At 45.2% G+C, this 27,341-nt stretch overlaps 2 protein-coding genes across 5 annotated transcripts in view; both read right to left on the minus strand.

Moving 5' to 3' along the window:
- RHEB (Ras homolog, mTORC1 binding) overlaps nucleotides 1–10,589 on the minus strand; it is a 39,825-nt gene extending 29,236 nt beyond the window's left edge. Inside the window, exon 1 of the mRNA XM_059471322.1 lies at nucleotides 10,379–10,589. Coding sequence (XP_059327305.1) covers nucleotides 10,379–10,430 — 52 coding nt within the window. The 5' untranslated portion in view covers nucleotides 10,431–10,589. The remainder of the gene's footprint in view (nucleotides 1–10,378) is intronic.
- A 7,865-nt stretch (nucleotides 10,590–18,454) lies between these two features.
- PRKAG2 (protein kinase AMP-activated non-catalytic subunit gamma 2) overlaps nucleotides 18,455–27,341 on the minus strand; it is a 219,917-nt gene continuing 211,030 nt past the window's right edge. For all 4 annotated transcript variants that reach the window (XM_059470812.1, XM_059470820.1, XM_059470830.1 and 1 more), the window contains 3 exons: nucleotides 24,329–24,475; nucleotides 22,018–22,111; nucleotides 18,455–19,568 (listed from right to left, as the gene is read on the minus strand). In XM_059470812.1, the coding sequence (XP_059326795.1) occupies nucleotides 19,537–19,568; nucleotides 22,018–22,111; nucleotides 24,329–24,475 (273 nt within the window). In that variant the 3' untranslated portion in view covers nucleotides 18,455–19,536. The remainder of the gene's footprint in view (nucleotides 19,569–22,017; nucleotides 22,112–24,328; nucleotides 24,476–27,341) is intronic.

The raw sequence follows: 27,341 nt of genomic DNA on the forward strand, positions 1-27,341 counted from the left end.
AGAAGAATCATTAAAGCCCCCAACCTTGGGAAATGTGAAGGGAATTTAAGCCAAAGATCTGTCAGATATGACATGACATGGTTGATTTTGCCACAGGGCAGAGAAGACAGAATAGGTAACCCTTGTTTGTTGTATCTTACTATCAAATTCTTGCCTGCCATGGCAGCCAGCTGGCTTTACCTTCCCAACCAGCATGTATCCATCTGTTGGCTCAATAGATGCTTCAAATTAAGAGATTTTGGATAAGAATCATACTTGCCTATTCCCGGTTTTCATTTTATGTAGTACTAAAAGATCACAATACAGAATTCTGACCTTTGCAGGGAAGGAGAAAAACACAGATCAAAAAAACCTCACCCCTGCCACCTCATTCCCATCCTCCCTCAACCCCTCTGAAAGTATCCCAGGAGGATAAATGAGGATGACGCCTGCAACCTGAAAATAAATTATTTTTCCACTTTTTCACAAGTCAAGCACCTCCCAGCCAGTCCAGCCCCACCTGAGGAAGCCCTTGAGAACACAAGCTGGATACTTCACTTCCCAGGGCTCCTCTGACACAACCACACAGCTTGGACAAGCAGCTGAGCATTGAACTGCAGCTGAAGAGAGCCTAAAGTCAGCTCAGGCTTCAGGAGACACAGCAGAACATTCTATTTGTCTGTCTGCACACCAACCCAACAGCTCTGCAAGTTTCACATTAGCTCCTCCTCTGTCCCATCACCACACTTGGGGATAAAAATAATAAAAATGTGCAGTTGTAGAAGGAGAAGCAGAAAAAAGGCTGAGGTGCCCTAAGACTCCTATACACTCTGTATAAGGAACAAGATTTTGTAACATTCAAACAACTTATTCTTTCTGCTTTCACTGCCCAGAAAAACTTGCATTACCTTCCAGCTGAACCATTTTTATACTTAAGTTTAGCAACTTCAAAAGGTTTATGAAGAGTTTTGATGTTTTTTTCTCAAAATATGAAGGTTGAAACAGCACAACCAACACCTTCCTTTTGAATTTATTCACCAGGGTCAAACCATACAAAAGAAGCAAACACCATTTCCAAGAAAGCAATGAAGGTACTTCAGCACACTAAGAAACATGGTGCTTGTTTATATGCACATTTCAAAGCAGAAACTTCCAATTCTAATTAAAAAATGCTAATTTTGAAACAGATTTCAGAAGACCAAAAATTTGTTATTGATGGAATAACAAGCCTTGAAGCAAAATACACTTTACTGCATTAATGTCAAGTGCTTGATTGTTTTGACAGTTTTTAGGGCAGATTTAATGGAGTTTTCCTACATATTATGCATCCCAGCTCTTTTGCATACAGCAAGAGTACCTTTAAAGGAGGTCATACATATTGAATGAAGTTTTGGCAATACAATCTGACAAGTTGTTGAAGCTAGACAGATGTATCCCACTAACTCTGGAGACAACGTTGTCAAGAGACACTTTCACATCCTAATTTTGTGTTACACTTGCACATGTTTACATCCACACACTGAGGACCACTTACATATTCCATCTTTTTCCAAATTAAAATTAATTTAACTCCATACCCCACAGAACACAACTAGGTTTGGCACACACAGTGTTCTGGTTCCTGTAATCTAAAACACCCAACAACACTGACAACCATCCCAGAAATACTGACTCCTCAATCTTTGAGATTTTAGTGTCATATTTAAAACAGTGTTGAAAGAAAAAAAAAAAATAAGTATAATCTATCAGGGAATTGTGATTTCTGCAGCTGATATCTATTTAACACAAACCACAACTTTTCTGAACTAACCCTCCAAGTGTCACAGAGGATTTTTCATTCCTTAAAAGCCCTTCAGAAATCGTGCACTCAGTCTTATGCCTCATAACCTTTGGGCATTACCCACAAACTCCTGATGATTCCACCCAAATCAAACTGCTGTACATTTCCTCCTTTTGATCAAGCCCCAAGTTCTCTAATTCACACAAGAACTCCCATAAGAAATTCTTGCAGACTTCCCTTTTGCAGGAGCCCCCAAGGCTCAAGCTGGTCCTTTGCTTGTCCTAACTTCATCTTGTGGAATACTGCGCTTCATAATGCAAAATCTGCACTTTCAGAAGCTGTGGAAACCCAGGGCACTGGGAATATTTCTCTGTCTGCTCTGGGGTGCCCTGACCCCCAGGGGAGCACTGGCTTTGACCCTCATTCATGGAGAAAATTTCCCAGACTTCAAGATAGACCAGAATCCACAAAAGCAGTGTAGGTGTATCACTTGGTGAGAAATTGAGGGTTTGGGATTTTTAGTGTGTTGTGGATGGAAGCAAGATGGAGAGCACAGGGTGTTGTCCTGAGTTTCTCCTTCATGCTTCTCCTTCCTTCTTCTCCATGGGTTTGGGTGGCATTTTGTAATTGGGTAGAAAAGTCCCATTGCAGCTCTGTGGGATCAGTTATTGGGTTAAAAGGAAAATAATCCAGGTGTCAGTTCTTAATTGGATAGTTTAGCTTTAAAAGACCTTGGAACAAGAGACTGTTGGCCATTTTGTGCCTTGCTAATGAAGACCTGCCAAACTCATGGTTGTGAGACTGTTTTATTTATAATAATAAACACTTGAGTCTGCCATGAACTAGTGTCTCAAGTGCCTTCAATCCAGACCCAGAAAAACCAACAACTACAAGAACCTGTGTAATCTGTTTGACCAATGCTTCATTCACCACTGTCTCATCCAGCATCCTTCATTTCTTAAAGTGTGCATGCCCAGCAATCAACATCTGTATGGTAAACTGAGGAAAACCAGAGCATTTCAACAATGAAGTAGCTGTGATTCATCCCTGGGCTCCAAACGCTGATAAACAACCAAAGGAGGAGTCAGCCAGGTTGAGGGGTCAACCAGTAATTGCCAGAAACAGATACTTTCAAAGGTATCCTACCAAAGGCAGAAGATAAAGTTGAAAAGCAACACAGTTTAGAGTTGTTTCCACTGGTTTTCCACCTAGGAAGGAAATCAGTGACTCCAAATCCTTTCATTTGTTGGACAGGCTGTAGCCAAGTGGGAAGTCAGCCTCATCTCCCAAATAACAATCAATAGGACAAGAGAAAACAGTTGTGCCAGGAGAGGTTTAGATTAGATGACAGGAAAAATTTCTTCACAGAAAGTGCTGTCAAGCATTGGAACAGCTGACCAGGGAACCAGGTGAGCCACCAGCCCTGGAGGTATTTAAAAGTTGGGCGGATATGGTTTAGTGGTGGGCCTGGCAGTGCTGGGTTAAGGGTTGGATTCTATGTTCTTACAGGTCTTTTCCTGAAGATTTGGCTTTGATTCATTTCAACATCTTTACTAGCATGTGCTTCCAGAAAATTCCAGATTGTGTCACTTGAGGCACCATCTCAATTTAAACTTTTAGAACAAGGTCTAAGTTTACCCAAGGTGAAGCAATTTTTTCCTCAATTCTGCATGAATTGATTAGATTAGATTCTGTAGATTAAATAACCTACAGAAGGTTATTTAAACAAGAACCTTCAAGAATTTGATTTCCTCATGGCTCCGTAGCACACATCTCACCCCCTGCACAAGGCCATCTTTTTCCATCAAGAGAACAGGTCCAGTTCAGAGGTTCCACTGCTGAAAGCTGACCAAAAGGCATCCATGCCTGTCTCAGGTGGTGGAGCAAAACACTTACACATGTGGTTCCATAGCAAGTCTGACTGAAGGGAAATCTGCACTGCCACAAAGAGCCTACACCACCTTCCCCCAAAATCCTGTGCTCCTGACCCCACTCCCCCGTCAGGCTGCACTCGCTGAGCTGACCAGCTGAATGATACAAAAACTTTCCCTTCTTTTGCTTTACTTTTTAAATAAATCAATTCCCTGAGCTGGTGGACAGCCTCCATCACACCCCTGGGTGGGAGTAGCAAGGTCCAACTTCCAGCCACAGTTTGGGGTTAACTCAACTTGGGCCAAGAGGTGCCCCACCCTACAGAATTCATTTGCATCTGCCTTCCTTATGTGGCAATTAAAAAAGAAAGTGGCTTGGATGTCTCTTGAGAAAAGCTGCACCTGAAGTCCTGTTTTGGCACTTTGTTCAAAAATTGCCTCAGTTTCCTTCCTTGTGACAAGTTCAATACAAGCAACTTTACCCCACACAAAACCCAATTCAGCATCCACCATACTTTGTATTTCTCCAAAAGGAAATGCAACCTGTAATGGTCCCTATTAATATGCTTTTAGTAAACTTAATCTGAAATCTTGTTAAAAGGTCTGCTAGGCAACATAAAACATGGATTTTGTCCACACTTCCCTTTTCCCCCATCCTACATACCCTCATTTACAGGAGAGCTGCCCTCAATGGGCAGGAACCACAGGGTAATGCCAATATCCTGACCAAGACTGGAAGAGAGAAATTTTAAGGAACAACCATCCCCAAACACAGGAGGCAGATTTTGTTTTTTACACTATCAAATTCACAACAAATCTTCCATTCACTTCAAATACAAACCTTGGAAAACCAAAGGAAACCTCTCAAATCCTTAAGGAGACCAATTCACGACTGGCAAGGACCACTTTGTGTTTTTACACACCACACTCCCTGTCTGCAGCTTCTGATTTAGGAGAATTTGAGATGACACCAACCAATTGACTCATGCAGCACTCGCAGAGCCCGAGTGCATTATGAACATCCCACAGAGAAGCTGTTTCGATTTTGGATGGAATACACAATGAAGTTGAGCAGTTTTTAAAGCACGCCCTTGGATGTCACCTTCAGGAGAGCTACAGGAAATTCATCAGAATGGCATTTATCACTTTTTAGCCTGCTCTGCTAATCCCGGCTGCGTGGTCACACAGCCTGTACTGCAGAGGGGGCAGCCTCAGCCAGAGCCTACACTCCAGGCACTGGAGTACATCTAAATGAAGAGCTCCAACTTTATAGAGCTTATAAATTACAGGAGCTACATTTCATTTGGCTTTTCCTGTCGATGTTAACTTCAAGTTGTGTAATCAAACACCAAAACGCCCCCGTACATACAAGCAAAGCGTGCAAGTGTTACCATTGACAGATCAGAGCAGGCAATGTAAGAGTTAATCCTCGAGCAGTGTCCTCAAATAACCCCACGGTGGCTCGATATTACAGCTGAACACGCAGCCTCTAGTGCTTCCAGCTACTGCTACCAAACGCTCCGTAGCAACTTTCCCTGCTGCAGCCACTATGGCAGCACTAACACGGAAATGCAATTAAAGCTGGCATTTCCAGCCTCAGCCCGTCCCCTGGGAGCTGCAGCCTTGCCTCCTGCAGCACTGCCGCACCCAGGCACCGCCAACCGCGGCCCCGGCCCCGCCAACCGCGGCCCTGGCACCGCCAACTGCAGCACCGCCAACCGCGGCCCCGGCCCCGCCAACCGCAGCACCGCCAACCGCGGCCCTGGCACCGCCAACTGCAGCACCGCCAACCGCGGCCCCGGCACCGCCAACCGCGGCCCCGGCACCGCCAACTGCAGCACCGCCAACCGCGGCCCTGGCACCGCCAACCGAGGCCCTGGCACCGCCAACTGCGGCCCCGGCACCGCCAACTGCAGCACCGCCAACTGCGGCCCCGGCCCCGCCAACCGCGGCCCTGGCACCGCCAACTGCGGCCCCGGCACCGCCAACTGCGGCCCTGGCACCGCCAACCGCAGCACCGCCAACCGCGGCCCTGGCACCGCCAACCGCAGCACCGCCAACTGCGGCCCCGGCACCGCCAACCGCGGCCCTGGCACCGCCAACTGCAGCACCGCCAACTGAGGCCCCGGCACCGCCAACCGCGGCCCTGGCACCGCCAACTGCAGCACCGCCAACTGAGGCCCTGGCACCGCCAACCGAGGCCCCGGCGAGGGAAGGGCCCTGGAGTCATCCTGGCACTTTACAGGGGACAGCAAAATGTAACCTTACACATCAGCTGGCTCCCGAACCGCTCAATTTCCCCGCTCAATCTCAGGCTTGCCCGTGTTGCGGCCACAGCCGGTTGTGTAAACCAAATTACAGCACACGACAGCGGTAATTTCTCCGTTCCTCCTCTGTTGACATTTACACGGGCAATTTATCGCCTGCTAAAATTACCACTTCCCATCCAATCCCAGAGGGATCCCTGCTCGGGGCGGAACGCTGCTGTGAAAGCAGATGCCATCTTTCAGGCACCACAGCAAAGCCCCAGCTCCATTTTACCCTGCTAACCTCCTAATACTCACACAACTCCTCTTTTCAAACCACCTTTTGCCATAACAATTATTTTTACTATTTACAGGTCCATATTGAAGTTACTGCTTTTTCTGCCTTCCTGCTTTCCAAGCAAACTGGAGAGGGCAGAGGCATTTTTTTAGCTGAATACAATCACCTGGAAGCCTTTCCATACAAATCTAATCCTGACAGATGATTTTGTTCCATCACATTTTTTTTTTTTTGGTACCTGCATGCCGCAGTCAGACCATGACTCCTTCTGCCTGCAGCATGGTCTGCTCTATACCTACTCACACAAAAGAAGTTGATTTATTTATCCAGGGAAGAAAATAGGTAAGTTCCCTATTATTACCTGGATTTTCCCCTCAGAGCCATAAACTGCCCAGGACAGCATTTTCAGATGACCAGTCCAAACATGTAAAATTCAGAAAGAGAATTCCTGTTTCTGCAAGTACATCTGTAAAACCAGCAGCACAACTTACCCAAACAGCACAAAAGAAATCAGGCTGAGATAAAGACCTACAACTGAAGCAGCTGATCCAAACAATACCTTCCTGCTTATCTTAAATCCATCCATTCAATAGAACACAGAGCATCCCAGTAATAAGGTGTTTTACAAGATGATCTAAGAAACTTCTTCTTTCCTACAGGCATTTGTGGTCTGAATTTGCACATCTGTTCTATAAACAGAAAGAGAATGAAACTAAACACAAAGCATTTTTGGCAACTCTACCCTGCTTCTTAGAGAGGCTGTTACTCTAAAAAGATTCAGAAAATCTTAGTCCTGCTTGATTTATTTCCAAGCAAATCCATTATTTCCAATTATATGTGGGATATTAAGTTATGAACAAAACACAAATACGAAAATTCTTTTTAGTGAAGGCAGTAACTTTATAAAATTTTATGCTTCATCATGCACAAGATAGATTTCTTCCAGAATCAAATCTCAAATAGCTGATCCACTCTGCTCACTTCCCAACTAACAGTAACGGAAGTCAAGTTCCTCTGCTGTGAAACTCAGACCCTGGGATGAAATCCATCTGATTTCTACTCAGAACCTTGCTGAGACAAGCACAATTACATAATGGAATTGAACTTTCTTAGACCAATTTAAGCCTGAGCAAAACCCAACAGAGACATTCTTGTGTGATTTTGTCTCACGTCATGCCACGACCTGCATGCTGTATCCACAGATAATCAGTCTTCCTCACCAAAAAACACCCTGGCAAATACTCTGTCTGCATCTCAGAAAGTATGACTGCCTGGGAATTCACGAGGCTTCCACTGTGATCTCTCCCATCAGCAAAGAATAAAAGTTCCACATATGAAAGGCTTGATGGCGGTGTTGAAAGATAGAGGGAGTGTATTCAAACAAGCAGACTCCTGAATTTTCTATTCTCAGAACTATTATACCAGAATACCACTCCCAAGCTCCAGTTTACCTGACAACAGCACCAGGATAAGATTAAATTTTAATGTAATGAAACAAACAAGGCCTTAGCAGGAATCCAGTACAATTTTCAGCCCCTGTTTCACAAATCCCCAGGGAGGGCATGCCCACCCTTCACCGCACACACTTGTAACCTGAGAGACCCACGGGGTTGTTCCATCAACAGCTGTGGGGAAAAGCTCCCTGCTTGACAAACATCATCATCAAAACCTGGTTATTTCAGCACCTAACTGAGAGACACATGGGAAAAACAGCTCCTCATTTTATGACAGCTTCATTTCAAACACTGCAGTTCCAGGGGGAGCACCCAACTTCCCAGAGCAGGCCCCCTAAGCATTTAGGGCTAGCCTATAAAACTGCAAGCATTTTACAACTCACCAAAGTTAACCTCCCTAATTCCAGAGGCAAGATTAATGTTAATGGCAAAACAATGTTGTTCCCGAATTACAAAAGGAAATGTAGAAAGCATTTCCTTCAGATTCTGGAATTATTCCCCACTTTAATGAGCATTACCTCTATACAATGCAGCATTTCCTCCAAAAGAAACGTACTTCCTTTTCTGCCACCCAAACACTTGTCCTAAAATGAGATTATATCCTTTCTTACCCAGGGTCCAAGTGATATTCTTGCCATCATAATACAAAGCAAGACTTAATCAAAAGTTTCCCTGAAGCCAAACTCAGCCCCCATCCTACCACACTTTAGGAGGCACATTTGGGGAAGCAGAGGACAATCTAAATCTCACAGGTTAACCTTCCTACTTCTCTAACAGCTTCACAAGATGGAAGGAGAACCTCAATGGCCCGTTTCTACTGCTTGAACCTTTACCTAAGTATTTGCCAAGAAACTTAATGAAAACGAAAGCAAATTCCAGATTTTCCCCTTCCTCTTAATTCTATGTTCCTACAACTTGTAGCTCTCCTAATAAAATTGGTCTTGTCCTATCGAGCCCAATTCCCAGAAAACTTTAACTAAAGTTCAGCAGTAGGTCTTAACAGTTAGGTAACATTTTGGCCATCCTTTCCACGAGCACTATTGCTCACATCACCAACCAAATAGCAACATTACACTACTTCTCTATTTCTCCTCAACTGGTTCTACACCCCACTAATATCTGATTTTCTGACTGCTGCTTGTCAGCGTCAACAGATGAAGGACCAAAGCTCAACAGTACACTCAGTCCCCACCACAGACTTCCTAAGAACAGAATTTCAAGCATTTCCCCTTCCCACTTACACTGCCCATTGCGTTGCTCCCACCAGTGCTCAAAGAAGAAAGAAAACATAACAACAAGACAATGAACAGACTTCAACAAGTGATGTCATACAGACCGTGTAAACTGTTCAATCTACTACTCACTGTTCTGTTTAAGGGCTGGACAAATTCATCAAACAAATTCAAACATCAAGCTGCATGGCTGCAGCTATGCAGAAAAAAAAAAAGATCTCATTTAGCCTTTTTTATATTTAAAAATGCTTTTTTAAAGGGTTCTTTATGATGTGTGCCATGGAAAACAAATCATGCTTTCAATGTAAAATCCCCATTTATATCAGAGTAGTATCACTCTGTAGCATCTTTTTTTTTCCCCAACCACACATTATCTTCCACATTGATCTATGCTTTTAAGTTTGATCGATTAGCACCGCCTGCACTACAGCTTGCTCCCCTCTGCTTCAAGAACCCGAACGCTGAAACATCCGAAACCGTTCTCCAGCAAACGCAGGACAGAGGATCACACTTTTATACGGAACAAAACCCTCTATCAGCTGCTATGGACTCGTGCTGGACGCTTCCAGGCAGTTCGTCCCAGCGGCGGGGCCCGCTCTGGGCTGCCCCGGCGGCGCCGTGCCGGGCACAGCCCGGAGCCGAGGCGGCCCCCCGGGAACAGCGGCTGCGCTGCTGCTGCCGCCTCACGAACACCTCCATGGGGGCAGGAACGGGCCAGGCACGGGCAACACACCCGCCCGGCCTCCCCAGGGTTCAAACTGGCTCAAATCACAGAACCACCGAGGCTGCAAAAGTGCTCTGGAGTAGGGACCCAACATCACCGTGTCACCCGCGGCACTGAGTGCCACGTCCAGTCTTTGCTTACACAGCTCCAGGGACGGTGACTCCACCATCCCCCTGGGCTGCCCGTTCCAGGGTCCGATCACTCTTTCTGAGAATAAATTTTTCCTGGTGACCAACCCAACCCTCCCCCGGCGCAGCTGAAGACCGTGTCCTCATGTGCTACCCGCTGGTTGCCCGGGAGCAGAGCCCGACTCGCACCTGGCGGCAGCTCCTGTCAGGGACTTGTGCAGAGCGATGAGGCCTCCCCTGAGCCTCCTGTTCCCCGGGCCGAGCTCCTCACAGAACACGCGCTCCAGACCCGTCCCCAGCTCCGCTGCCCTTCTCCGGGCTCGCTCCATACGGAGCCTGCATGGAGCTGGACTCCAGCGCAGCCAAGCCGGCGGGGAGGGACCCTCTCCGCAGCTGCCCCGATCCCGTTTATCCGGGCTGCGTTCGGCGAGTGCGGGGGGCGAAACTTCCTATTAAGGGCACGGCGGCCGCGGGCCCGCAGCTCTGCGGCGCCGCCATGGCGGGGCCTCCCTCGCTCCCTCCCTCGGGCCGCGGCTGCGCGCTCGGGGCGGCGGGAAGCGCCGCTGCCTCCGCTGCACCTGCCGCCGCCGCCGCGGGGGAGGGCGATGCGGCGGCACCCGGGGCACCCCGCCCGCACCCCCGCCGCGAAACCCGCGCCGCGCTCACCCACGCTCCGGTAGCCCAGGATCGCGATCTTGCGGGACTTGGACGGCGGCATCTTCTCCCCCGCCCGGCCCCGAACCACATCAAGGGCGTCGGCGGTGGCGGCTGCGGCGGAGGGCGGCGGCGGGCGGCTGTGGGGGCGCGGGGCGCGGCGCCAGCGACATGCGGGGGGCGCGGGGGGAGCGGCGGCGGCCGGAGCGCGCTCGGGACGCGCGGCGCTGGCAGCGGCGGGGCCGCACCACGTGACCGCCGCCGCCGCGCGCCGGCCCCGCGTACGCACCTGCGCGTCACAGGAAAAAACTCCCTGCGTCACCCCCGCCTGGCGCGCGCGTCGCCCCCACCCGCCGCACGCCCATTGGCCGGCGGGGCGGCGGCGGCGGGCGGGGATTGGCCGGGGAGCGGCAACGGCCGCGTTCGAAGGGGAGGGGGCGGGGCCGGGCGGGCAAGGGCGAGCGGGGACGAGGTGGGGGGGGGAGAAAGGGAGGGGGGAAAGGCGCGCGCCAAGGGCCCGCGCGCGTGCGCGCGCAGCGTGCGGCGGTTGGTGCGTCCCGCGCGCGCGGCCCCGCCCCGGCCCCGAGCTCCGTCACCTTGGTCAGCGCGATCCCTGTCCCTGTCCCTGATCCCTGTCCTGCTCCCTATCCCCGCCCCGGCCCCGAGCCCTGTCCCTGATCCCTGTCCTGCTCCCTATCCCCGTCCCGGCCCCGAGCCCGAGCTCCGTCACCTTCATCAACCCGATCCCTGTCCCTGTCCTGCTCCCTATCCCTGCCCCGAGCCCGAGCTCCGTCACCTTGGTCAGCGCGATCCCTGTCCCTGTCCCTTATCCCTGTCCTGCTCCCTATCCCCGCCCCGGCCCCGAGCTCCGTCACCTTGGTCAGCCCGATCCCTGTCCCTGATCCCTGTCCTGCTCCCTATCCCCGCCCCGCCCCGGCCCCGAGCTCCGTCACCTTCATCAGCCCGATCCCCGTCCCTATGCCCGTCCCAGTCCTGCCCGCAGCCCCTTTCCCGATCTCCGTCACCTTCGTCATCCCGATCCCCGTCCCTTATCCGTGTCCTGGTCTCTATGCCCGTCCCAGTCCCGGCCCCGGCCCTTCCCCGATCTCCATCACCTTAGTTATCCCAGTCCTCGTCCCTATCCCTGTCCCTATCCTGATCTCTATCCCCGTCCCAGTCCTGTCCCCGGCCCCAGCCCAATTTCGTCCCTGTCTCCATTCCTGTCCCCGTCTCCTTCCTCCTCCCTTCCCCATCCCCATCTCAGCCCCCATCCCCGTGCCCATCCCTGTTCCTATCCCCATCCCTTCCTATCCATGTCTCTATCCCTGTCCCCGTTCCTCTCCCCATCCCTATCCCTGTCCCCATCTCCTTCCTCATCCCTTCCCCATCGCATTCCCCATCCCCGTTCCTCTCCCCATCCCCGTTCCCATTCCAGGGTCTCCTCCCCGGGCAGGGGGATTTATCGCTGCCCCTCTCCTGTCCCGCAGGCTCCCGGCTCCGGTGCCGGGAGGGGCCGTTCGGCTGGGCTGCTGAGTTTGAATAAATAAATAAACAAACAAATAAATAAATAGAATTTATCTCCGAGCGTTCCCCGTGCAGGCTGATTGATGGAGAAACGTCGGGTCCCGGCGTCGATAAAGTGCTGGGAATTGCATGGAAGGGAAGGCGGGGTTTGGGAGCCTGGGAATGGTGAACAGCGAGATCCAAGCGCTGGAGAGTTCTCAGCTGTGGAAAGAGAGCTGCGGGTTCTGGTGGTGACTGCAGCACTTGATGGATGCAGAATTTAAGGGAGAAAGACACCAAGACAGGAAAGTCGTATTTCCCCCCTCTACTACAGATTTTGAACACTTTGGGTTAGTATCTACCCTTTACACATTTACTTGAAAAATGAATGTTAGAATTATTTTTTTTAAGTGCATCTTGTCATTTTGGGGAACATTGACCTAACATGCAATTATGCCAGGACACGACAAACCAACCTAACAGCTGGGTGATGTTAAGGGACATAGATTGGCTGCTCCCTGATCTCACCCATCCCCTCCCACATATTCATCCAACCTGGGGAGAGAGCTGGGAACTAAAGCAAAAGAAAGCCATTTATACACAAAAGTGATTCACTCCTGGAGGAGCAGACAGGCTTTTAGGAGACACCTGCATTTTTTGGGATAGTCTAATTATACCTTTAGTCTTCTGGATTATGGAGTTTTACAGGATAAGTGCTGGTAACCTGTTAAACAGCAGGAGTAACAGCTTTCAGTGAATAGGTACATGATGGAGGGATAGTTATTTCCTGAGGAAACAGGGGGTTTTGTACTTTCTCAGTGATGGCTGTGGTGATACAACTCTGCATGCTCATTCCCTGTGTCCAGCCTTCTTTCCCACTCCCTACAGCAGATTCCCACCTCATCACAGCCCTGAGGATGGGATTGGTGGGATCTGGGGAGCCTGCAAAAAAGCAGCAGCCTGGAAACCCAGTGTTTGTGAGCAGGGATCCTGCTCAAAGCTCCCCAGGAGGTGCAGAGGGACAGCCCTGCCTGATGTGCAGCACCAGACTCCTCCTTGTTCATGTTTGTGACAGACACAATTGTCCATGAAGCACATGAGGACTGCAGTAGCCATGATCCTGAAGGGCCAACCCTTGGAGCTGTGCCATCATCTTTACATTCACTCCCTCTGGAACCATGCTATGGTCCAAAATTTTGGCTTTTTACTGAGCCAGAAGACTGAGAGGACTGAGATAAGAAATACCTTCCAATGCCATACATGGATTTGGAAAAATAGCTGAAGTTTGTAGTAGTGATGCTTTCAGTTTCTATCTCCTTACAGTTCTTATTACTTGCCTGTCATATTCCAGCACTGGGCTTTTCACTCTGTTAAAACTTAAATTGTATTTTCAGGATATATGTCCATACTCCTCCACATGGTCAGAGTGGGGAGCATCAGCTTTTTTTTTCATTTGTGGGAGTTTCTGGTTTTGTTCCTTCCACTTCTTTTGATTAGGTCTTTTCCCTTACTCTCTTATCCCATTCTCCCTTTGGAGCAGTGTCTATTTATTTATCTGGTTTCTGTTCCCTTGCCCCTGGCTCACTCTGTACTTGTTTAGGGGAGTTCACCACTGCAGGGTTTCTGTTCTTCCCTCTTTTTTTGCTTTATTGGCCCAAATTGCAATGGAATTGTCTCACCTTAGGATGCTTGTCAGCAGCAACACAGAACTCATCCATCCTGGGCATGGATTTATTTTGAAGAAAAACCTTTAACTTCCTTTTCTTCCACTGCTCCTTTGGAGGGAGTTGCCTAATAATCCTGATCCTGTAAGTGCTTCATTTTGTCTTGGCTGGGGCACTGGGAATACAGGGAATTCCAGAGCTTTTAGGGAAGTTTGTTGCTTTTCCATGCTCTAGGGCTGGGTGGCACTGCTGATGGCCTTTGGCAGCACTCTGGGGTGCTGCTACTCAAGAGGCAGCAGCTTAAGCAGAGCTGAGGATCTGGACTGTGGCAAGGTGTTCCTGCATTTCTCCTGTTCAGGTGAAATCTCAACACTTCTGGAGTGCTGTGAGCAGGGGGACAGCACATCTGTGGCTGTGAATGTCCAATCCAGGCACTGTGCATTATCTGAACTCCTGTTGTTTATACATTTAGGGCTGAACAGCCCCACACACCAAGGAGCCCTTTGCTGAAATCCTCTCTCCCTGTAGCAACCCAGGTGTGATGCTCAGGTTGTGTTTTCCCAGGGCAGCATTCCACAGCATCATTGCATGAGGAATTGGGGCTGTGCCTGTGCATTCCCTGCTCCTGCTGCAGCCTCCTCACCGCTGCAGCGTTTGCAAACTGAGCTCCCAAGGAGTTCAGAGGGCTGTGGGACAAGTGACACCCCCTGTGTGCCTCTGCCCTGGCTGTGCTCCAGGCCTACCCCCATCTCCCTCTGCCAGGCTCTCCCTCAAATCAAGCACAGCCTTGGGATCAGTTCAGATGATAAATGACATTAATGACAAATAAGATAACGTGTCACAGACACATTTTATGAAAAATCCTTTCCTTGGGATTTTTTCTCCTGAGAAGCTGGGAGGCCTCAGGAACAAAATGCAAACATTGATTATCTGCTGCTGTGGAATGCAACAGGGGCATCTGTGATTGGTCTCATGTGGTTGTTTCTAATTAATGGCCAATCACAGTCAGCTGGCTCGGACTCTCTGAGACACAACCCTTTGTTATTCATTCCTTCTTTTTCTATTCTTAGCTTAGCTAGCCTACTGATGAAATCCTTTCTTCTATTCTTTTAGTATAGTTTTACTATAACATATATCATAAAATAATAAATCAGGCCTTCTGAAACATGGAGTCAGTTCCTCATCTTTTCCCTCTTCCTTGGACCCCTGTGAACACCATCACAAACACGCTCAAAGAATGCAACACATCAGATGTGGCTCTGAAAGACAAGACACCAAGGGGGAAAACAGCAAGGCAGGGCTGGGGTGAGTGTCTGTGGGGAGATCAGGCTGGACAAACAGTGCATGGCTATTACAGAGACTTGTTGAAGGTCTCTATGGTGAGAGAAGGACGTGAATCTTGTTTCTTGATCAGAAGGCTGGATTTATTGATATATGATATATAATACATTATGACTATACTAAATAGAATAAAGAGAGAAGTAGAGAGAAGTTTGCAGATGCTGCTAGCTACGCTAAGAATAGAAAGAAAGAATTTATAACAAAGTTGTGTCTAGGGACTCTGTCCCCAGCTTGCTCCTGTGATTGGCCTTTAATTATAAACATAGAAACATGAGCCAATCAAGGTGCATCTCATTGTATTCTACAGCAGCTGATAACAATTGTTTACATTCTCTTTCTGGGGGCCCTCAGCTTCCCAGAAAATGCAGAAATCTGAAAGAAAGGATTTCTGTGAAAAAATGTCTGCGACACATGGCTCCCTTTTGCTGCCTGTACCTACTTTTTCTGATGGAGAAAGAATCACAACAGATTCCAGGTAGTAAAGGTAACTCAAGACCAAGTATTTTTACACTGATCCAGCCCATGCAAACGCACAGCCACCCCCTCCCAAGTGCAGAACAGCTCTGACTTGTACCTTCAGTTCCTGCAGCAGCAATTAGCAGCACAATTACCTGCCCTGTCCTTCAGCAAAGCAGGACCTTCCCAAGGAGTGTTTTGAAGTATGTCCAGTGTTTGCTCTGGGCGTGCTTCCACAGGCACAGCACAGCCCTTGCTGCTGCAGAGGTTACAAAGTACATCCAGCTCAGCCTTGCTCTTGTTTCTGCTCCCTCCTGCCTCCTCACAGGGATTGCAGCTTGCAAGATTCACACAGAAACGCTGGAAAAATGTTGGTAGAAGCAAATTAAGGGATTAATCCAGTCCAGAGGGGTGCTGACACCAGGGGTGGGTGCCCTGCAGGTGCTGGTGTGCAGTGGCAGGGACACAAGTCCCACAGGGCTGTTTCTGAAGGAATCAGTTTGACGTGTGAGTACAGGTCACCTCCTGCCCATTCACTTCAGCAGGAACAGGTCTGACTGCAACCACCAGAAAAACAAATGAGTACCAAGAAAGTGACTTTCAAAACCACATTTAAATGAAGTCCTGAAGAGTAAAGAGCAGTGTCTGCAGAACATTCCTTTTGCATAAATGCATTATGTGGCTACAAGGGCAGCATTAAATTTTCCGGAATGGCATTTTCCTCTGGAAATTACCCTTAATAAGTGTTCAATATGGGTGAAAGTTCACAGAAACTTTAGAAATAAACTGGTTACTCCTAAAGCTGCCTGGAGAGCTCAGTGGGAGCAGCTACAGGGCCTACTGTGAGACAGGATTAAGCACGTGTGGTTTCACTTCTACTTGGACCCAAACTGAAAAGCTCCAACTCACCCTGTGCTCCCTCCAAAAATGGCCAGAAGTGTTCTCCATGTCTTGGAACTGCTTCAGTCAGATTCCTCCTGTCTGCCATGAGCACAAGAGCTCAGGCCTTGGAAATCAAGGCTTGTTCTTTCTGTTTTACTCCAACATTCATTCCCAGCACCACAGTATCCCTCAACAAAAGATGAATAGGCCTCAGATACACAACAAGTGATTTCACTTCCTAGCAAATAGTAAATACCAGCTGATCTCAGACCCTCTACCTAAAGGATTCCAGAAATAAAACACGAAAATGTTTTTCATCAATGTCAGCAAAGGGGGATTTTTCCTCAGTTCAGAGCATCTCTGAAAAATACTGAGGGCTGAAGTCTACTAAGAAACATTTTCTTACACCTAAGCAGTTAAAAATATCCAGAGTAGGTAAAAACCCTTCCAAGACAAGCCCTTCAGAATAATTATCTTTCACAGACATCTTGCTGTGCAAGGAAATGCACAGGAAAGCAGAGGCATCAATCAGAAGTTATTACAGTCCTGCTGGTTAAAATAGAACCCATTTCTGCACCTGCACTGCTGAACAGGCTTTCAGGAGTCACAGGGGACATTTACTGACCCCTCCATCTGCAGCATGGTCCTGGCTGTGAAAGAAAAGGAGCTTCTGGAGCTGTTGCTGTGGCCTCAGATCTGTAAGCACTGCTTGCTGCCAGTCCAGAGGGGAGAATGCACAAGAACTGGAGTCTAATGACATTTTATTAATTCTTTTTCATGGCTGAGACCTCTAATGAGCCACATGAAGGGCCCTAGAGCGCAGCTTTAGTTACACTATGCCTTTAATCTGGAACATGCTGCAGTGCTGCTGAGTCACCCCTCCTCTCCCCACCCTCATTTACTTACTCCTGTCCCTCCCTTATGCTGGAACAAGCATTTTTCTAGCTCTGTAGAAAACTGATCTGTATTAAAAACGACAAGATTTCTTTAGTTTTGTTTACAAGTGCCAGCACAAGCAGAGTGTGTTTTGGTGGCACTGCTGTTCATTGGTGCTGGTGGGGTCACATCGTGGTCCTGCCACTCACAAATGCACACTTCAGAGCTGAATTCCAGAAAGAAAGGGTGGAAATTCTCTAAACACAGTTTTGTGCTACTGAGGAGGATTTTCTCCCTATTTTTGCTAGTCCTGTGTCCACAACATGTGAACAGCAGTTGTAATAATGTGAAAATGGGAAGCTTGAATGTGGTTATGTGAAAACTGCAAATTCATTCTGGCTTTCTGCACCCTGCAGCACGCAGGCAGGCCCACAGCATCTGCATGAACAGGGACAGAATTTGTGCTATAAAACAGATATTAAAAAATTACCAGTGGTTGAACCCTTATCTCTAAAAATACCTTGGCCAGAGGGCTGAAGGATGCACCCGTGCAGACGAGTGATAGGGAGATGCCAGGATGCTTTTGGGCACCTCCCTGCCACCCCATCTCCCAGAGGAGCCTGCAGTGCCTGGGCTGGAGCAAACTTTGCTTTCCAAAGCTTCATCCATGTGGTTTCTGGGGCATTTGCAGGTAGCACTACTGCCCACTTCATCAGTTTCCTACCAGATTCTCTATGAGGAATGAGAGCCACTGTTTGTAGTTTGAATCACTCTCCCACATGAGGACAATCAGAGCTGGGCTGGTGGCAGCTCTGATGGCAGCAACCAGCACCAGGTTGTTGCTCTCGGGACAAAGCAGCTGCTCCAGTTCAGTATCACCTGGAATTGCAGGGAACAGAGTCAATATTTACCCAGTCAGGAAAGGTGCTGACAGTGTTTTTCACAAGGTAAGAAAGTGGAAGAAAGTCTAAGTGAACAGTTTCCATCATGTACTAAGGGAATATTTTTAGTCATGAAAGATACCTGTAAGAAGGAAGTTTTCACACATTTAGTTCAGAATTTAAATTCTTGTAGAAAGGAGAAAAGTTCTGAAGAAAGTTTTTCCTTACTATTATATTTTATTAGGAAACTGTTCACCTTTTACCTCCATATTTATAAATGAAAAAATATTGTATCCCATTCCTGCATTATTCCAGTGCAGTATTCAGGCTGGAAACACAGTACAGAAGTCCTACTTCCAGTATTCCATCAGCATGAGCCACCTTTAAATTCAGAGGAAAATAAGAATGCTCCTGGTTTGCACTAATCCCAATGCATGTACATTCATACCTGTGAAAGAACATGGCACGAACTGCTAAAACCAAACTGATGTTGTAGGGTTTAATTTCTTCCATCTACAAGAATCTACAATTATAAAAGTCTCATCTTCAAACTTTACAGTACATTTACATTAGCAAATACCCCACAGCTTCCCTCACTCCTCCGCTTCTGTACAAATCATATACAATAAAAAGTTTTGGGTTTTCGTTGTACAAACATCATTTTACACTTTAATACAGGTGAAAACATTGTCCTCTGGCACCTCATTTCCTCCATGGTGCCTGTGTATGACAGGACAGAGCACTTTCAATCCATGCTTCCGAAATCTTCAGCTCAAGTAACAGACTGGTGAACAGGGCACAGCTTCTGCAACTCCAAAGTTGTAAATAATGAGAAAAATCTCCCACTTGTTTGTATAACAATCAACAGTTTATTAATGGATATGGTGAAATTTTAGCTATCCACCAAAGATGTGTAAAAAATTGTCATGAAAGTAAAAATAAATAAAGCTGTTTTTAAATCAGTCTTGTTTTACATTTCAGTTCAGAATGCAACATTGAACACAAAACTGTCATTGAAGTTTTAAAGAAGTCTACCGATACCCAAATTACAGCTTTTATGACAAATCTAATGAGAACTGAAACTGATTTGGTTTTAGGTTTAAAGACTTTCACATTCAAATACAGTGTCTTGTTTAGCACAACACTTCCTTTGACAGTGATGGGCGACAGTGATGACATATTGCTGTATTTTGACATAAGGCACTATGATATGAATATGCCATACACTTGCCTTATGCCACATATATCCATTGCTGACCAGTGACTTCTGTCAAATACAAAATGAAAAAGTTTCAGAATACAGTGCATTTTAATGAAGGACATCATGTGAAGTCTTCCAGCAAATGTTTTGAAGACATTTTGAAATATGAGCCTACATTTTAACATAAGCTTTTGTCATGCTGCTTTTTTTGCGACACCACTGGGGGGAAGAGACTCATCATCCATCACTAAGTCCCAAAACACATTCTCAGCCATCCTGCTCTGTTCCACAGCAGTCACTGCTCTTCAGACAAACGACCCAGAAACTCTGTTCAAGTTCTCCTACAAATGTTTACATTCACAGCAGTCATTCGCTCTCGTTCTCCTTTTGTTTGGCACCTGGAACAGAAGAGGAAAGCAGCTGTCACTGCCTTGGCCACACAGCTGGAGCAGCTTATTCCAACTGCTGCAGCTTCCCCTGATCACATCACCAAAATCACACTCCTAAACACAACATTTTTAGAGAATAAACTGCAGGATTGCTCAATGCCAAGAGGCTCGAGACCATCACTGCTTTAATTTCACTGCTAAGTTGAAGAAACCCTTCTGGGAAGTTACTCCAAATGCCTTTGAAGATTCTCCCCAGCACATAAAAAAAATTTGTTTAAAAACTTCCAACTAAAAACCCACAGCCCAAACCTGTCCCTCAGCTTAGAGCCAAGCCTAATCATCCTAAGAGCCCCCAGAAAATGAGTCCTGCTCAAGCACAAACGATGGAAGGACTTAGTTTAACTACACTTTGTTGATGGAGCCATTTTTCCTGGCTCAGAGGCAGATTTTGCTTACAGCAGGGATCTGGGAGACCTGTCCAGCAGGACTGTGCAGCATCTCACCTCTTCTCCAGATACTCAAACATGCTGGGCAATGACTGAAGCCTGTGGTGAGCTTGGATTCAGCATCCAACTCTATAGAGTAATAATCTCTTGCCAGAAACCTGGAGTTGCTACTTGTAATGTATTATCAAACACTGAAAGATTCATTGAATGTTTTCACATCACAACTGTTAATTTTTTCCCAAACACAGGCTGGTTTTAATTCCTGCCAGTCAATAAATTTTCCTTTCCATCTGTAAGGAGAACTGGACAAGTGATTTATCTGGTGTTGTCAGGAGCAAAGTCACACTTCATACTCTACAAATCAGATTTACATGGCAGACATCCTCCCTGCATGAGACAAATTCTAGTCTAAAATTGGGCAGTTGCCTGTGGAAATGCAATCTGATGCTTAACTGCTCCCCAAAAAACCTTCCCTCACTTCCTCTCTTGCAGGGGTATAATCCTGCCCTCTGTGTTGCTCTAACCCCTGTACCAGACTGTTCTGTGGGCAGGCTCAGAGTGCCAGGCTCACTAAAATGCAGCTTTTCTGCTGGCTCAGTGAGTTACAGCAGCTCAGGGATCCCAGAGCATGCTGCTGCCCAGAGTGGGAGCAGGAACTGCCCTCTGCAATAATTCCAGAGCACTTTTAGCTCAGCTCAGAGTTCCAGGTATCCACGAGACACCAGTACAACAAAGCTCTTGGTTTGTCAGCACCCAAATTCATCTTTTCTGTCTGAACTTTGCACCATTAGCACTAAAATCTGCTCTGGATCCTTCTACCCTCCAGGCATGGATGAAACTCCCTCCTCTGCCAACACTGCCTGCTTGTCTTTACACCTCCCTCTTCTTTCCCCAGGCAAGGATTCCATCTGCCCCAGACCTCTGGGCTGGCTTCTCATCCCTGCTTTCACAGAGAGATGGGCTCCTTGCTCTGCTCTTGCTCTTCCAGGTCATTAAAAGGAACCAGATGTACTGACACAACCCCTCCAGCAGTGAGGCTGATTGCTGCTCTTCAGAACAGAAATATTTCTATTTAAATAAGGTATACATTACCTTTTTTTTAAAGTCTACAGAGGAAAAACCACTTTTATATAATTATGTTTTCTATCAGGGCAGGTAAGAGATTTCACAGATTTGAAGAGTTTTCGTTAAGCTCACATATTGGCTTTTTTGGATTTATTTGAAGTATGTATCTGCTCTATTTGTCTGTTTTTTTTTTTTTTTTGAGGCAAAATGGTAATAATCTTTAAGACATTTTGCCTTCCTCACAGTGCCAAAAACAGGGCTTTGCTTTAGTTCTTGTGACACTAAAATAATTTATGAGGTCAAAGTGAAGTTACAATGAAAAACATAAAGCAGGTTAAGAAATTGGGCAAAACTTAAAACCAAAACCAAACTAAACCAAGCCAAACCAAACCCTCACAACCAAGATAAAAGTAGCAGAAATAAACCCACTGCTGGATACTTTCATTAAAAGGAACCTGGTCATGTTTAGATTGATCACTAGAGATTTACCCTGATCACAAGGGAGTTTTATAGTAGAAGAGTTCTGGTGGGCTGAGGTTCCATCTCTGACTTAGGCTGTGCCAGTCAAGCACAGCTGGACAACAGCAAGGCTCCAAAAAGTGATTTTTTTTTAGTGGAAATCACAGCTGTGACCACACTTGGCCAGAGTACAGAAACTGAGAAGGTGCCCTGTTGTAATGCTGTCTATACATCCAGCTTCATCCACTTAAAATATTAATCAATTTTTTTTTTTTCCCTCTAGAAAAGATACATGAACAGCAGGGACATTCATGAAGCTTCTGTATATTCCCAGTGAACAGGAGACTGGCAATTAATATTCTGCCAGCTTTTTTCCTGAAATTACTTATGTATTTAAGAACTATAATCAGAAAATCAGACATTTATCACTGTGAATAACTGAAACCCAGCAGGGTGTGCCCACCCCCATGGCAAGGGCAGATCCATACCTGCAGGTGTGAGTACCAGAGCTTGTAGGATGTCAGAGAGGGAGATGATCCCCACAATGCTATCAGCTTCATTCACCACCACCAAACGATGAACCTGCCAGCAGGAGAAGAGTCTCAGATATATTGACCTGATTTAAAGTTGGCAAAGCAAAGAAAAACAAACAAAGAAACAAACAAAGCCCCTAAAGTAAAGTGAAGCATGAAGACAAGAAGGAAAAAACAACCCAAAATGGTTCAAAATGTCAGGAATAGCAATTCCCTCACAGCAACACAGCCATGCTTGCCCTACATAAATGAAAATAGTGCATGGTTAAAAGGAACACAGCTGGCTGACTGAACAGCATCTGATGTGAAGTGACAGGTAAGTCTAGATCTAGGTCTTGAAAATACTTCTGCTCTCAAAATGTGGCACTCACATCAAAGACTTTTCCCCAAGTTACAGCCTCTGCCCAGCTCAGCCTGTGGTCTCCAAAAATTCAGACACAGTAATAAAATGAGGATTCCTTCTGAAAAATACTCCCTAACTTCTTCAGCAGAGAGACACAACACTAAAACTTGTTGTATTTTCACACCTCTGAGGTGGTTTTAACTTGATTTTTCTCACAGGGATACACAATGGAAAGTGAGTGCCAGATTTGTTTTAAACAGATTGTTTAAGGCAGAAAAAGGATTCAATTTATCTATGCAAATAAACACAAGGACACAACTTGGAAGAAAGATTTATCAACAGTAAGACCATATTTTCAAACAATGATCTCATCCTTACAAACCTCTCCTATGGAACATTTTACACCACAAAACTTTTGTGCTAACTGCAGGGAAATTAGGTGGATACTCCAGTATCCTTATTGGGCAGAGCAAACTGAGAAAAGCCACTGCAGAACCAGGGAAGTGTCTGTCCTAAGTTCAGAGCCTACCATGTGTTTACTTTTACCCAGGTGAATTTTCTCACTTCACTATTAAGTTGAGAGAAAATATTTTATTTTTGATAAAACTACACTGGTGATATTTTAAACAGGTTTATTTGTTTCTGCATATGCACATATTTAATAATTATATTCCCCTCTCAGTGTAATGAAAATGCACAATGTTTCATTTGTTTAATTGCTTGTAAGATCAAGCAGTTGTGTGGCAGCTAAAAATAGCTGTGTAGTAGTTTTGACTGACTCATTTTTACATGTAAGCTCACTGTGTTTAGACTGAAAGAGAGGGTAGGAGTTGTTCTTAAAACACAAATGTCTAAAGCTTCTGAAGATAGTAATAAAATGATCCAAGTTTCAAATCTGTGTATCAGGAATGCTAAAATTATTCAGTTCAGGAGGAAGCTCAAGCAAATGCTGAAAGTTACAAGTGGAAATTGCCAAATGACGTTCTAAGGGCTTCTTAACAAAGTGGAACTTTTCCTCATGTCAAGCATATGACTGGTTACAACCCTAAAAAATAAATAAATCTTGTAATTGATGAAGTTAAAGCATCTAAATGGAGCTGATCACACCTCACAGATGACTGAAATTGGGAATATTGATTTTCTCCTGCAGAGAAGCCTTACAAGGGAGGAAGACCTACAAACCCATTCACCTCTGCATGTAAGGAAGTTCCCAGTACTAACAAACACGACAAACAGCACCAAAAGAATGGACAGCACAGAGATAAACATTTACAGGAGCAGTTGGTGAAGGCTTCTTCACAAGAATTTACTTTATGGCCCTGTTTGACTGCATTTCTATGAGAGCAGTGCAGGATTCCATCATGCATCAAAACAATTTGCACCCAATAAATTTCCTGAGCCAAGCTATAAACTGAGAGTTTAACAAACTATCTGTCTGCAAAACTTATGACAGGCTTGGAAGAAACTTGGGTATTATCATTAAATAATATAATATAATACAATATAATACAATACAATATAATATAATTATTATATTATAATATAATATTACTATATTATTATAATATTAATATTGTTACTAGTATTTATTAACTAAACTGAAAGCTTTGCATTCAGTTTAGTTAATAAAACAGAAATAAAAATAACTGAATATCATTATAGGTATACTCTGAAATATTTTACACATCCCTATAAACATCTAAAACCTGAATCTGTAGAGCAGACTGAGTTAAATATTAATTATTATAATTATTAAAAGGTAATTAGATAATTTAAAAATATTTAACATAATATATATTATATTATTAAAACATAATTGTTAAAAATACTTTCACCAAGCAATCAAAACAACTTAAAGAGCATAAATTTGTACTGTTTATCAGTTTGATAACACAAATTGCAGCTTCTTATGCAGGGACTCACCTCAGCCTTCACTATTCTATCCACAATGGTCTCCAGTGTTTCCAGCATACTGCACTTTACAACACCTTCAAAATACTGAGAGCGGTGCTGCAGGGCTTGTGTCACTGTGATATCTAAGTTATTATATGTTTTTTCAGCAGCAAGATTCTGCAAAAAAACAAACCCAGGCCCCATCAGACAGCTCAGTACTTAGTAACAAAGCACTCCATAAAGTAAATATTTTGGCATTGAGCAGATAGGCATTTCTGGTCTAAGCTGAGTCCATTCCAAGTAACACATTAAACAAAGCAGATGCTCTTCAGATTCTGGGAGCTGTCGAGCACACAGATGATGCTGGACACCATCTGACACCCTGGGTTCATTGATAAAACTGGGGAAATGCATCAGGCCAGTGAAAATCCTACTCTGTGGCTCATCTTTGGCTTGGTGTCACCCTGTTGTTGCCACGAGCAGCAAATGTAAAGGTGAAGCTCTTCAGATTTCACACCACACAGAATATACAATTCTTTGTTGTTTGTTTTTCATAGGGCTGGGGAAGGCACCAACTGTTCTGAACACCACCCACAGAGCTGTCAGGGGCTGAGAGCTAAGTGGAGAGCAAATTCATTCTTCACCTTCCTGATTTGTGGGATCAAACTCCCTCTCCTGGACTCAGCTGGTGCTGTCATTCAGTGACACTTTGTGTGTCTGGGTGTATTTTAATAAGTACTGTAAGAATAATAACAATAAAACCCCATCTCCAGCACTAAAAGGAAGAGATTAAAAGAATTTGAAAGCTGACATTTTTCACTTTCATTCTAAGAACAGGATCATGCCTGCAGTGAGAGGGCTCTGTCCAGACCTGCAGAAGCTTTCTGTAGGTGAGACCATTGTGGTATTTCAGAAGTGCTGGCACACCCTGGCCTACTGATTTTGCTGCTGAGGCACTGAAGGAAGAACAAAGGGAGAGCTTTTAAATGAAAGCACTGGACCAAGCAATAAAATTAAATTAAATTTTGGCTAGAAGATACTTGGGCCAAGGTTTTTGATTGAACTACACCAAACGTGACAAGACAGGTTCAAGGTGATCATGAAGATAAAAACAATTTTAGTTAATTAATTTAACCAGGGCCTAATGAAGGATATTGAGAGGACATAAAAAGCCTCTGCAAACTGAAGTCACCCTACACACAATAACTGATGCAATATGAAGCTCTTCCTAGACATCATTCCATTCCCAGGCTTCCCCAATCAAGAACCTAAAAACTAATTCAGAACTCTTAAAATGAAAGAAAATCTATTAACCTTAGCCAGCTGTACACACAGTCATAGCTTCAACCACCAAGCAAGGACACTAGCCACATGGTTAAAAGTTAAAAAAGTTAAAAATCACTATCTTGGAAATTTTATGTTTATTGGAAGATCAGATCCATACACTTCAGATTACAATTTTTTCCTTCTTTTAAAGCTAAAGATCAGGCTGAAGCATCCTGATGGAATCTGGAAGCTCAGAGGTGATTATCTTTTAAAATAGAATATTTTAGATTCTTATCTAGAATTTAGATTTATTTAGAAAGCTAATAAGCTAACTAGGACATGTGAGGAAAACTCCAATAATAACCCCAATCAATAGATGCCCTAATTCCTTCCCATGTTACTAGCTGTGTGCAAACAATTATATCCTACAAATATCTTTGTGGTGTGGAGTGTTTATCCAATTCCCAATATATATTTTTTTCCCCAGGTAAATGATGCAACATCTCTAAAAATCCAATTTGTTGCCTCATCACTTAAAATGAGAAAAGAAGTGACAAACATAAGAAGCCCTCTTCCTTTTGGTGTCTTTTTGAAGAAGAATGGGAAATGAAGGAAACACGTCCTGTCTCAAAATCTAACACAGTTACAAAATAAACTGAAACACTGAATCCACCAGCTGGGAAATTTCATTGTCTTTGATACATCAGGTAATTCTCTCTACAGCTACTGCCCACTCTCTGAAAAGCTTTTATGCAGAACAGGATCTTACACAGTTGAGAATCCTAAATAATAAAGACAAATGCCTTGAAATGGCAGGCAAGAGCAGTGACCTCACAGAATTTTCAGTATTAAGAACAATGTTTGCAGCAAGAGATTTTTATAAGCTTGAAGTATTTCCACTTGGTGCTATTCTCCATTTTACTGAATTCCTTCTAGGCAGTGTTTCAAACATCTGGATTCTTCATTAGTGCAGCTGGTTGGTGGCAACCTGGGCAGTGAAGCCTCTAGAAAATAATGCAGTTGTCAGATGCTGCCCTTAGAAAGCAGGTGCACACAGCTGGGAGGGGACAGGATAAAAAAAAATGTATTTCAAGTTTCTGAAAGCCATGAGAATGAAAAAGCCCTTGTGTGACAGTGTTCACAGGGGTCCCAGGATGAGGGAAGAGATGAGGATCTGACTCCATGTTTCAGAAGGCTGATTTATTATTTTATTATATATATTATATTAAAACTATACTAAAAGAATTGAAGAAAGGATTCCATCAGAAGGCTAGCTAAGAGTAGAAAAGGAAAGAATGAAAAACAAAAGCTTGTGTCTTTGACAGAGAGTCTGAGCCAGCTGACTGTGATTGGCCATTAATTAGAAACAACCACATGAGACCAATCCCAGATGCACCTGTTGCATTCCACAGCAGCAGATAACCATTGTTTACATTTTGTTCTTGAGGCCTCTCAGCTTCTCAGGAGGAAAAATCCTAAGGAAAGGATTTTTCAGAAAATATCATGGCTACACCCTTGCTCTTAGAGGCTGGTAAATCATGGCATGAATCTGAGTATGCAACTGGAATCTTGAGGAAAATCCTGGATTACATCTAAAGCAGAAGGAACACAGATGCAAGACTCCGGAGTCAGAGACACTAAAGAATGGGCCAAGTAGTTTTTACATCACTGAGGAGGGGAGGTCAAGCTGTACAAAGTACTCAGACTGCACAGAGAAATCTGCATTGTCTCTGAGAGCAGACTGGAGTAGCAGCAGCTGGAAAAAAAAAGGAAATCC

The sequence above is a fragment of the Ammospiza nelsoni genome, chromosome 1 (genome assembly GCF_027579445.1).
Source record: "Ammospiza nelsoni isolate bAmmNel1 chromosome 1, bAmmNel1.pri, whole genome shotgun sequence".
Lineage (NCBI taxonomy): Eukaryota > Metazoa > Chordata > Aves > Passeriformes > Passerellidae > Ammospiza > Ammospiza nelsoni.